Consider the following 12839-nt stretch of genomic DNA (forward strand, 5'->3'; position numbering starts at 1 on the left):
CTGAATCTGAGGAATGGCCCACAGTAGACACTCCCACATCAAACTAATGTTTGGAATGTTCCCTCAAGAGGAAAATTGGCTACAGTTAACTTTTAATTTCCCATCAAAGCTCAACAGTCTGCATTTTACATGTTAGCCCCCCTTACACACACACAAAAGATGGTTGTGTGATGGGTTGCCACGTAGCACTTGCCCTGAGAGCGGTTTGGGGTTCGGTGTGATGGCTCAAGGGCACCTTGGCAGTACTCAGTAGGTCATATCAAAGTTTGTCATGGAGTCCCACAAGGTTCTGTACTAGAACCTCTTCTATTCAGTTTATATGCTTCCTCTGGGGAACATTATTAGGAATCACTCCATTAATTTTCATTGTTATGTCGATGACACCCAATTATATTTATCGATCAAGCCTGATGAAACCAATCAGTTAACTAAACTTCAAACCTGCCTTAAGGATAAAAAAAATGGATTGGATCTAGAATAGAAATTAAAATAATTCTCCTTACATACAAAGCTCTTCATGGTCAGGCACCATCATATCTTAATCATCATAATCAATCATAATACCTTACTATCCCTCTAGAACACTGCATTCTCAGGTTGCTGGGTTCCTTGTGGTTCCTATAGTTTCCAAAAGTAGATTGGGAGCCAGAGCTTTCAGCTATCAAGCTCCTCTTCTGTGGAACAAACTACGACTAACTATTTTGGATTCTGGAGGCAGACACGATCAACACTTTCAAGAGTAAATATAAGGTTTGGGTCTCTGTAAATATTATTAAGAGTTCGGTCTAGATCTGCTCTGCATGAAAAGTGTCATGAGATAACTTTTGTTATGATTTGGCGATATATAAATGCAAGAACAAAATGGATTTATATATATACTGGTCTTGGAGAGAAACGGAAAAGACCAGAAGTCCACAGTGCAGTTTTTCATCTACCATGTGCCCTGTTATTTTTAGGAATTCTCATGAGCCACAGCCTCACGTACACAACACAAGGGAAAGCTGGTTGTATCAAGTATCGCTGATCTACAGATTATGAAGAAGAATGGTGGTTGTATCAAGTATCGCTGATCTACAGATTATGAAGAAGAATGGCTAAAATATCTGACATACTGTCAGATGATGGAACCATCTCCCTCCTCCTCCTCCTTCCTGATAGCTCATTAACCGGCAACATCCACTTAAAGGAAGGATTATTAAAGAGTACTTTCCCTGAACAAGAGTCAACTCCACTATAAATGAACTGAATCCTGCACAGGTGGACTTGAGAGAGTGTAGCTGCACACACTGATGCTTCAGTAACTCCACTGCACACCTGAACTGTAAGTATAATTCTGTGCTTTCCACTGATTTGTTACTAAACAAGATCTTTATAGATATGACAGTGAAACTTTTATTTTAAACATCATAATTATTAAAACGTTTTCTGTCTCATCTGCTAAAGGTTTCTTTTGATCACAGTGAAAACAACTAATCAGACAGGTGAGACCCAATTTTGATTCATCCATTATTATTATTATTATTAATAATAATAATATTATTATTATTATTATTATTATTTAATTCTCAATAATGAGATAAAGATTAAAAGAACTCTTCTCTCTTTTCCCAGAATGCTTTTTGTTGCCGTCTTTGCTCTCCTAGCAGCCTCTGCTGTAGCTGACTGTAAGTGTCGTAGTGTGTAATTATTATGTCATTATCTCTCATGAAACAGATGAACAGACTGTGAACCTGCAACTTTAAGACACTTTATCTAATGTGCTAATACATTTAATACATTCTCCATACTTACTACTCATGTTACTGTTTACTTTTTACTCCACTACAACATTTTGATAACTTCATTTTTAGTTTCTTTGGGGAACAAAAAATTCTGTTGAATTAGATTTTTATGCTGATTAAAACTAAAAGTGGCATGCTGATTCCAAAATTTAAGTCAGTTCTTTTCCAGCACGTCAAGTTTTTTCTCCTCAGTTTACCCTCCAGATAAGCAAAGTTCCACTGATTAGCTGTAGTAACACTTGTAAGCTGATTACGATTGGACTTGGATTGAGTCAGTGCGGTGAGAGGTGTGTGCAGCTCCCAATAGGTCAGTACTATCAATATCTGCAAACAGAAGGCTAGCATAGTAGAATGAAGAGGATTTGTGCTGGCTTTCCTCTTAACCTTGTAACCATGGGCATACCTTGTAAGTTCTATTTGGTTTGATGCTGTTTTTGTTATTTACATAGGTATATATTTCCCTGCTATATTTGTGGTAGTTTCACCATTCCAAGTCAGAGGGCAAACATCAGTGCATTTGTCATATTTTGCATATTTTAAAGTAAAACTCGGTTATCAAGACAAGCCATGGGCTCCTTACAAAGTGTGCAAGCAGTGTGTCCAGAGTTTACGGATGTGGACCAAAGGAACACATGAAAAGTTGGGATTTGGTATCCCCATAGTCTGGCGAGAGAGTTACTTTTGTTTAGTGAAAACAAGCACATATCTGTTAAGTATACTATTTTTCATATTTTTTAAAAAAACGCAGGTCCTATAGTTCAAAAACTTGATGTGATAGAGAAAAACTGAGATCCTATAGTTCAAAAACTTGATGTGATAGAGAAAAACTGAGATCAGTTCTGGATTCTGCACACAAAAATGAGTTAAAACAGCTGTCAGAGCTAACTCAATAAAAATTGTGTACCCAGTGAATGAATGAAGATGTATTATTATGATTATGATTATGATTATTATTGTTATGATTATTATTATTATTATTATTATTATTATTATTATTCGTATTTTAATTATCGTCTTGATTAAAGCCACGCTGGCTAAAGTAACAAAATAAATTAGCTCCATGTCTACCAGCTGCTATTAGTGAGGATTAAAGTAAATATAATCCAGTGATATAGTATTATTATATTACTATATTTTTCTGAAAAGGAAAGGCTGTTCTGCATAGTGAGTAATTTTGGTACATTAAATATATTTTAATACAATTTTTTTTTTTTGACTCTTTTACAGAAAGATTTTGAATGCCAGACTTTTACTTGAACCAGTCATTTTAGCTGTAGTTACTACAGGTGCTACTTCTTCCACTAGTGGCTATTTGTCGTTTTGACAAATGTCGTTTGTATGAGTTAAAGCATGAAGAGTCTATTATAATACCATATTGCACACTCTGCTCCTATAGGCAGTGTTTATTGTTTCTGCAGCAGAATGTTGAAGACGAATGTGCAACAAGTTCTTAAAATGTTTGTGTCTCTTCGTCCTTTAGCTCAGTCCTACTCCTACTCCCCACCAGTGGGGTCAGGAAGTGGCTCTTCGTACAGTCTCACTGGTACAGGAAGGATCACAGCTGTACGAGTATGGGGTGACCACATTGTCCGGGGGTAAATATCCCATGCATTCATTTGTTGGGAAGGAAAAGGGAAGTATTGTAGCACCCTGATGGTCCCTCCTAATGCAGTTGTATGTCTCCTCACAGCCTCCAGTTCCGCTACGGCTTCATCTGGTCCCACTTTGTTGGTTTGAAAATTGGTACAGCCCAGGAGATTGAATTGTTTGATGGTGAATCCATCATCCAGATTTCTGGGACCGCTGGTCACTACGTGGAATTAGTGGTATTCACCACTAACAGAGGACGCACACTGAGTGTAGGCCGATGGAGTAGCAATGCCTTTAACATGTATGCGTCCCACCCAGAGGCTGAGCTGCTCTTCATCAGCGGCAGGCGAATTCATTGGGGCATCACCGCCATCGCAGGGCACTGGGGTATTGTTGCAAGTAACAGGACCTCTGACTCTGAGCACTAAGTTCAGTTCTGTGGCGCATCTGCAAATTTTTTAACATTTTAATGTCACAATTTCTTCCTGCTGAGCTGCTGACTTCAAATGCACTTTACTGAAAACTCTTTTTCCTTAAATTCTTTCTTCTTTGTTGAAATCTGTTGAGAGAACTTGACTTGATTCTTACCCTTTCTTCTATGGTGACGTTTTACACCATGTATCTGTCATAACAGAGGGCATTATGTAATTATTTTACTGTATTAAAACATTAGCTGACCTTACTCTTGTCTCTTTGCTTTTTATAGCATACAGAAGAAAACTCAAACTCATGCACTGTATAATCAGTTAATGATATATAACTCTGATCTGAAGTATGTGCTCCTGTCTTTGTTTATATGATGTGAGATAAGATGTTCAATAAAAACAGATTTTGCACTGCTTAAATCAAAGTTTCTCTTTTCCTTGGAGTTTAGTTAACTGATTGGTTTCATCAGGCTTGATCAATAAATATAATTGGGTGTCGTCAGCATAACAATGAAAATTGATAGAGTGATTCCTAATAATGTTCCCTAGAGGAAGCATATATAAACTGAATAGAAGTGGTCCTAGTACAGAACCTTGTGGGACTCCATGGCAAACTTTGGTATGCATGGAGGATTCATCATTGACGTGAACAAACTGAGATCGATCTAAGAAATACGACTTAAACCAGCTTAGGGCGGTTCCTTTGATGCCAATTTGATGTTCCAGTCTCTGTAAAAGAATTTGATGTTCAATGGTGTCAAATGCAGTACTAAGATCTAACAGGACAAGTACAGAGATGAGTCCTTTGTCTGATGCCATTAGGAGGTCATTTGTAATTTTGACTAATGTGGTCTCTGTGCTATGATGCACTCTAAATCCTGACTGAAAATCCTCAAATAAACTGTTCTTATGAAGAAAGTCACATAGCTGATTAGCTACAGCTTTCTCAAGTATCTTAGAGAGAAAGGGAAGGTTTGATATCGGTCTGTAGTTGGCTAAGACCTCTGGGTCTAGAGTGGGCTCTTTAAGAAGAGGTTTAATTACAGCTACCTTAAAGGACTGTGGTACATATCCCGATAATAAAGACAGATTAATCATATCCATTAAAGAATGACTAACTAGAGGTAAAACATCCTTGAGCAGCCTGGTTGGGATGGGGTCTAAGAGACAGGTTGACGGCTTAGATGAAGAAATTAATGAAGTTATTTGATGAAGGTCGTTGGGAGAAAAACTTGCTGTATTAGAATGCAGATCAGTGCCTGCTGAGGGCAAGAGGTGATGGATTTTGTCTCTAATAGTGTGCGGCCTCTGTTAGTGGTGTCTCTAATGTGGCCCTAATCCTCTTCCGTACATATTGCAAGAAGAAAATGTATATTTTCTATGTAATGGTGTTGGAGAGAAACAGAAAACACCACAAGTTAAATTCAGTACAGTTTTCCATCAGGGTTGTTACACATCACGTCATTTTTCAAATTTGTATACACTGAAAAAGAAACAAGGAAATGATAAGTTTTGTTTTTCATTTAACGTGTGCCCTGTTATTTTTAGCCTATAAAAAAATGTCAGCCTCACGTACACAACACAGGGCAAACTGGTTGTATCAAGTATCGCTGATCTACAGATTATGAAGAAGAATGGCTGAAATACCTGACATACTGTCAGATGATGGAACCATCTCCCTCCTCCTCCTCCTTCCTGATAGCTCATTAACCGGCAACATCCACTTAAAGGAAGGACTAATAAAAAGTACTTTACCTGAACAAGAGTCAACTCCACTATAAATGAACTGAATCCTGCACAGGTGGACTTGAGAGAGTGTAGCTGCACACACTGATGCTTCAGTAACTCCACTGCACACCTGAACTGTAAGTATAATTCTGTGCTTTCCACTGATTTGTTACTAAACAAGATCTTTATAGATATGACAGTGAAACCTTTATTTCAAACATCATAATTATTAAAACGTTTTCTGTCTCATCTGCTAAAGGTTTCTTTTGATCACAGTGAAAACAACTAATCAGACAGGTGAGACCCAATTTTGATTCATCCATTATTATTATTAATTATAATAATAATAATTATTATTATTATTATTATTATTATTATTATATTATTTATTCTCAATATGAGATAAAGATTAAAAGAACTCTTCTCTCTTTTCCCAGAATGCTTTTGTTGCCGTCTTTGCTCTCCTGCAGCCTCTGCTGTAGCTGACTGTAAGTGTCGTAGTGTGTAATTTTATGTCATTATCTCTCATGAAACAGATGAACGACTGTGAACCTGCAACTTTAAGACACTTTATCTAATGTGCTAATACATTTAATACATTCTCCATACTTACTACTCACTTACTTTTTACTCCACTACAACATTTTGATAACTTCATTTTTAGTTTCTTTGCAGATTTGGACTATTACCACAAAATAGAATCAAATAATGAATGAAGATGTATTATTATTATTTTATTATTATTATTATTATTATTATTATTTTATTTTATTATTATTATTATTATTATATTATATTATAGCCACCCTGGCTAAAGTAACAAAATAAATTAGCTCCATGTCTACCAGCTGCTATTAGTGAGGATTAAAGTAAATATAATCCAGTGATATAGTATTATTATATTACTATATTTTTCTGAAAAGGAAAGGCTGTTCTGCATAGTGAGTAATTTTGGTACATTAAATATATTTTAATACAATTTTTTTTTTTGACTCTTTTACAGAAAGATTTTGAATACCAGACTTTTACTTGAACCAGTCATTTTAGCTGTAGTTACTACAGGTGCTACTTCTTCCACTAGTGGCTATTTGTCGTTTTGACAAATGTCGTTTGTATGAGTTAAAGCATGAAGAGTCTATTATAATACCATATTGCACACTCTGCTCCTATAGGCAGTGTTTATTGTTTCTGCAGCAGAATGTTGAAGACGAATGTGCAACAAGTTCTTAAAATGTTTGTGTCTCTTCGTCCTTTAGCTCAGTCCTTCTCCTACTCCCCACCAGTGGGGTCAGGAAGTGGCTCTTCGTACAGTCTCACTGGTACAGGAAGGATCACAGCTGTACGAGTATGGGGTGACCACATTGTCCGGGGGTAAATATCCCATGCATTCATTTGGTGGGAAGGAAAAGGGAAGTATTGTAGCACCCTGATGGTCCCTCCTAATGCACTTGTCTGTCTCCTCACCAGCTTCCAGTTCCGCTACGGCTTCATCTGGTCCCAACTTGCTGGTTTCAGACAAGGTACAGTCCAGGAGATTGAATTGTTTGATGGTGAAGCCATCATCCAGATTTCTGGGACCGCTGGTCACTACGTGGAGTTAGTGGTATTCACCACTAACAGAGGACGCACACTGAGTGTAGGCCGATGGAGTAGCAATGCCTTCAACATGTATGCGTCCCACCCAGAGGCTGAGCTCCTCTTAATCAGCGGCCGAGTTCATGGAGCCATCACCGCCATCGCAGGGCACTGGGGTATTGTTGCAAGTAACAGGACCTCTGACTCTGAGCACTAAGTTCAGTTCTGTGGCGCATCTGCAAATTTTTTAACATTTTAATGTCACAACTTCTCCCTGCTGAGCTGCTGACTTCAAATGCACTTTACTGAAAACTCTTTTTCCTTAAATTCTTTCTTCTTTGTTGAAATCTGTTGAGAGAACTTGGCTTGATTCTTACCCTTTCTTCTATGGTGACGTTTTACACCATGTATCTGTCATAACAGAGGGCATTATGTAATTACTTTACTGGATTAAAACATTAGCTGACCTTACTCTTGTCTCTTTGCTTTTTATAGCATACAGAAGAAAATGCTTTGACAAACTCATGCACTGTATAATCAGTTAATGATATATAACTCTGATCTGAAGTATGTGCTCCTGTCCTTGTTTATATGATGTGAGATAAAATGTTCAATAAAAACAGATTTTGCATCTAAACTGCTGTTTTATAATGCTTGGTATGATTGCATCATACCAGGAAACACACCGCCTAAAATACTGGTATCTCTCAGAGGTTTTAACTGGAATCGTCTGCACTGTTTAAATCTAAGTTTTCAAACTTTTAATACCGCGTACCGCCTCAGAAAATATTTGCCTCTTCGAGTATTTTGACAGACATTCAAATCCAGCAGTGTAGGCTGACCCTGTGCAGCGCAGGAGGCAGGTTTATTCCCATTAAGAAGATATATTCTTGTTCACTATTGTTGAGTTCTGAACAGAAGCAGTTCAAGAGTCAGAGCTCATTTGGTAGAAAAGTGTTAGACCTGAGGTGCACTTCTCTTCTTAATATTTCCTGTTTGTGAGCCGTGATTGCAGTTTTTGAAATGTTTTTGAAAAAACATTTGATTATACACACATTATGTAAATGTATGTGTCAATATATCAGGCTAATAATGAAGAAAAATATTTTAGGAAACTTTAAAACAGTTACTTTTATATAACATTTAAAAGAAATATCTTTCTTCCTTCCATCCTCCAAGTACCACTACAGGAATGTCACATACCTCCAGCGGTACTTGTACCACAGTTTGAGAACTCATTTTTACCTTTTAGGAAATAAATGTATTCATTTGTCTTTGGTAGGGTTAGATGAAAACTGCTCGTGTGTCTGTCCATTAAGAATAAAAGCTGAGCTTGTAGCATGAAGACTGGAGACAGCCAGCTAAGAAACAGTTAAAGCATGTTACTCCTTGTAAAACTGCAATTTGTAGTTTTTACACATCTGTGTGTGGACGAGTGAAACAAACAAGACATAGCACATTAATAAATGAGATGTAGAGGGGCCTGTGTGTTACTTTAGACAGAACCAGGCTGTCAGGGTTTAGGTAGGATAATTCTTCTGGCTGCAGTCTTTATCATGGAGGCTGCTAACTCTGTCTGCAATTCTTCCAGTAATAGAAACGTTTCATTATTTTGATCAATGTTTCAATGTGACTGTGGTATTAGTTTATGGGTTTGTCACAGGGATGACCTGCAGAGCTCACTCTTTCTTCAGATGTCCGTTGTTGTACTGAACACACAAAAGCCTACGCAGCTGTGAGGAATTGTGTAGCTACAGTCTAGAAGAGAACATCTTTTAATGCAGCTGTGATGTTAGATCTGAAAATGGATGTCTACATTAATGGAGAATTTGCAGAGCATTAAAACACCAATGCTTGTTTTGTGTTAATACAGTTTTCCTCTTGATGCAGATAGCTGTGCAACATCTGTGCTTGACTTAATGCACACAGCACACTTGAAACAGAGTGAAAATGCTTTAATAATAACCATTTCTCATCATAACAACCATATTATCTGAGCCAAGACTGCGATATCATAGTTATTTATGTATCATGCTGCACTTTACACAAATTGCACAGTGTAAATATACTTTTTACAACTGCCATTTTTTCTGATCGGTTTTCTTACGAATCTGTAGCTGGAATTTATGACTCAGAATGTTCCCCTCTCCAAAAACTACTCAGGACAAGAAGGAAGATGAAAAACAACACAAACAAAAGAAGAAACCAGGAAGAAACAACAATATGCATACCGACAGCCACACCTGAGCAGGCTGACAACAGACAGACTTCCTCATACTGTCACACACATGATTTATCTCTCCAGGACATCTGTAATGAAAATGACACATACCACGCAGACAGGCACACTGATAAGTAGGCTGGCCCTCGCGTGACTACTTGCAATACGTGTACTGCATGTCTTCCTTTTGGAGATTATCATTATCTAACTTGCGGATGCTTCATTATGCTTCCTCATAACTGGGGTAAGTAGTTCTTTTTGTTTTTTTTTATGTTCACATGTGATATTTACAGACAGAGAGGAATGTTGGATGTTCAATTAACACACTGAGTGAGTAATGACACACTGTAGGCCTCCTTTCTTCTGGGAGTAGGTGTGTCATGTTCTCTGCTCTGTCTAATTAGCATACCAAAGAAAATTTACAAGTCTTTACTGTAGCTGTCAGTTTGAAGACCTGATAATTGTGGTGTGCACATTTAGACTCAGGCTTTCTAAAAATAAGCTGTTTTATCTCATGTTTATTGTTGAACCAGTCGAGGGCAAACAGAGCAAACATCCACAAAGCTCAATGTATGGATGTGTTTCAGACTTTCTGGCTTTACGTTGACCCCTGTGGACACAAGAAGCAGCCAGCGTCCCATTCACCTAGATTTAAACCTTAAGCCAGTGAAGAACAAGTATCTTTCTACATTATCAAAGCACTGCCAGCTGGCCAGCAGTCAGCCCCAGACTTACTTTAGCAAAGCAGTTTACCCCCATCTCTTTCCAAACGTGCTCCGGCTGTGTCAGGCTTTCACAAAACATTGCGGAACTAGAAAGCCGGCTCTCTATGCTGCATCAGATCCGGGAAGATGAGTGGCTCTTTGACTAGTTAGCTGCAGCCGTTGATTTGATGGCTTTAATGTGCATCGAATGGACAAGGCAGGCGGGGGGGTGGCGAGGGGAGCAGTTTATATAAAATCACACTTTCCACTCACAGTACAGCGTGCTGCTTCTGTTCCAAATGCTTTGAATTGTTGTCTCTTACATGGAGGGGATTCATGGACAACGTTCAGTTCATCTCTCTGATATAAGAGATGGAGGGCTATAATTTAAGGTGGCAAACTGATGTAGCTGACCAGCTATGCAATGTTAACAGGATGTTGCTGTAAAGGAGCATGCATGCTCAGCTAATAAATAAGTAAATAATACATAAATCTTTAAAGCACGACTCAAAGCAGAAATAAATGATTTATTACACAGAATAGCACAATGTGATAACCACATTGTGCAGCACCTGCATGGATGTTAGCAGAAAGAAACACACAATAGAGAAAAAGTTTGACTCTCTGCCTCTGATCATACAGATGATATAACTCATGTGTGCTCGTGGTGATGTAATAAGTGGACTGAGGTTATGATCCCTCGATGACCCTGGACTGACTTGCTGTCAGTGTCTGTGCGTTAGTCTTGGCTGAAGTTTCTTGTCATTACTCGTTGCTGTATATGTTTTAAAGGAATATTTGGACATTTTGGAAAAGTTAGATGATGTAATGTCTGTTCTCTCCTGTCTGTGCTGGTTGCCTGGCAACCTCATGGTGACAAACTCCAGGAAGTTACTGCTCTGGGCCTAGAAATTGTCCAGTACATCAGCCCATCTTGTCGTTTTGGGGTTTTTTTTACACTTCAACGATTAAACAAATGAGACGAAAAGTCTTCATTAGTGAGCTTTGGAGGAGCTGCTATAGGTCAAACCTTCAAACACAGCCTGTTTCCAGTCGTGCTAAGCTAAGCTAATCAGCTGCTGGCTCCAGACTAAGAATTTTCTAACTTTACCCACAGTATGAAGCTCTGTTCAGGGTGCTTTTGGCTACTTTGACCCTGTTTCCTCCAGAACACTTTTTCAGGATCAGATCTGTGCATCCGTGTCCGCGCGCAAAAGTAAAATGAAACTTTTATTTTCACTGTGTGTGTGTGTGTGTGTGTGTGTGTGTGTGTGTGTGTGTGGTCTCTGCACACTGATTGTCAATGTATGTATTTTAATCCAAAGCATCTTTAGTTTAATTGCAGTGAAATGTGCGGTCTAAACAGAATGATCATACCTCGCCTGCCCTATAGAAATATTTATGGGCTTTTATTATGGTGATTTTCCATTAGGGCACCACACACACACACACAGAGGGAGAGTGTGTGGGACAAACTGCCTTCTCTGCAAAACGGATAAAAACCTGCCCCCTTCCCTCATATTCCAGAAAGCGCTGAGCCTACACTTCCCAGCATCCTTTGAGGCGCGGCAGCAGCTGTGCGCTCCTCCGGCTCGCCCGCAGCAAAGTGATGATAACACGCCAAACAAGGTACAATGAGAGAGCGTTGACTTTTCCATTCCGCCTGCTCTCTCCCGAGTGATGCCCAGATCTGCGGAGTGACACGATGGCTGTCGAAGGTAAGACGCATCACCTCTGCCGGTCCACCATGACGTCTCCGTCTGTTTGTCTCCAGACAGTGGAGTTGTAGTTACCATGATGGTAGCAGCTGTGCGGTCGGGTCAACTGTGAGAGACTGTGATTGGGTGATGTTGCAGCCTGTGCTCTCTCCGCATTGTCCTGGTCATCCTCTCATGTCCGTGCAAGCCGCAGCTTTTTTCACGCGCTTGGTACATGATCACGCACCATAAAGCCTAGCGCAGCCTCGTTCTATATTGCCGATTCCGTGTGTGTGCGCGCGCGTGTGTGTGTGTGTGCTTGGTCGTATAAGCTCTGTGATTGGAGACCGGTTAACAGGTCTGCGACCGAGGAGCGTCCACTTCTTTTGCATAATCTCCGTGTGCCGCGCACTCTGCGTCCTCTGGAGGATCCCGGTGCCCCTCGCGCTGATTTTACATCAGGGACTGTTTTTTTTCCCTCAGAAATAAATTAAGTCTGTTAGACAATCTCCTCCAGGTTGTTGTGTTTTGTGGCGCAACAGAGCGCCGTGTGTGCGCTCAGCCTGTTCCACAAGAAGCGGAGTCTGGCTTGTGGCTGCTCATCTGGCAGCAGGTGGTGTGACATGTGGACGCGGGTGAAGTCACCGGCTCCTCCTGCGTGACTGTCAGTCAGTTAAAGCGCTCCGGACGTTAGAGGTGAGGGGGAAAGGTGACGGTGACACGGGATGCTCGGCCAATCTCCTCACCTGATCGGAGGCATCTTGTGGATCCAGAATCCAATGAGAGGTATGTTGGAGGGAAGGAAGATGGGAGGAGGTGTCACATGCATGCAGAGGGACTGGCTCTCTCCCTCAGAGGATTTTCCTGTGTGTGTGTGTTTGCTGGTATGATTGGTATGAACCTGTGGCACTCCTGCATATCTCAGCTTATCCATCTCCATACATTGTCCACACGTTGTTGCCTGTTTGACCTGAACCCGTCTATCCTGTTCCTCTTCTGTGATTTATAAAAGTGGACTTTATGTGTCATGTCATGTCGTGCTAATATTTGCACAGATTAAACACAGCAAGAGCTGCATGCACAGCGGTGTTGTTGTTCTGCAGCACTACTTCTGATAT

At 39.8% G+C, this 12839-nt stretch overlaps 2 protein-coding genes across 6 annotated transcripts in view; both read left to right on the plus strand.

The window, feature by feature from the left end:
* The first annotated feature begins 1061 nt into the window (after positions 1–1061).
* On the plus strand, positions 1062–7713 carry LOC104935128 (zymogen granule membrane protein 16). Of its 3 annotated transcripts, none has more exons than XM_027287159.1 (5): positions 1062–1321; positions 1444–1481; positions 1612–1664; positions 3262–3376; positions 6992–7713. In XM_027287159.1, the coding sequence occupies exons 3-5, from the start codon at positions 1613–1615 to the stop codon at positions 7314–7316; spliced, it is 492 nt and encodes a 163-aa protein (XP_027142960.1). In that variant the 5' UTR covers positions 1062–1321; positions 1444–1481; position 1612; the 3' UTR covers positions 7317–7713. The 3 variants fall into 3 exon arrangements, with proteins under 3 accessions (XP_027142960.1, XP_027142958.1, XP_027142959.1); XM_027287157.1 differs by lacking the exon at positions 6992–7713 and adding an exon at positions 3472–4204; XM_027287158.1 differs by lacking the exon at positions 3262–3376 and adding an exon at positions 6781–6895 and having other exon boundaries at positions 1065–1321.
* Positions 7714–11310: 3597 nt separating this feature from the next.
* samd12 (sterile alpha motif domain containing 12) overlaps positions 11311–12839 on the plus strand; it is a 102611-nt gene continuing 101082 nt past the window's right edge. The window contains exon 1 of one of the 3 annotated variants that reach the window (XM_027287338.1): positions 11311–11742. In XM_027287338.1, the coding sequence (XP_027143139.1) occupies positions 11730–11742 (13 nt within the window). In that variant the 5' untranslated portion in view covers positions 11311–11729. Of the gene's footprint in view, positions 11743–11785; positions 12508–12839 lie in introns of those variants that run through there. The other 2 variants (XM_027287337.1, XM_027287339.1) reach the window with 2 other exon arrangements.

This window comes from Larimichthys crocea, chromosome XIII (assembly GCF_000972845.2).
Source record: "Larimichthys crocea isolate SSNF chromosome XIII, L_crocea_2.0, whole genome shotgun sequence".
In the NCBI taxonomy this organism is placed as follows: Eukaryota; Metazoa; Chordata; class Actinopteri; family Sciaenidae; genus Larimichthys; species Larimichthys crocea.

Coding starts and splice junctions, on each gene's coding strand:
- LOC104935128 (XM_027287157.1), top strand. CDS start 1,613: ATGCTTTTTGTTGCCGTCTTTGCTCTCCTAGCAGCCTCTGCTGTAGCT. Junction 1,665..3,261: donor AGCCTCTGCTGTAGCTGACT/GTAAGTGTCGTA, acceptor TTCGTCCTTTAG/CTCAGTCCTACTCCTACTCC. Junction 3,377..3,471: donor GGTGACCACATTGTCCGGGG/GTAAATATCCCA, acceptor GTCTCCTCACAG/CCTCCAGTTCCGCTACGGCT.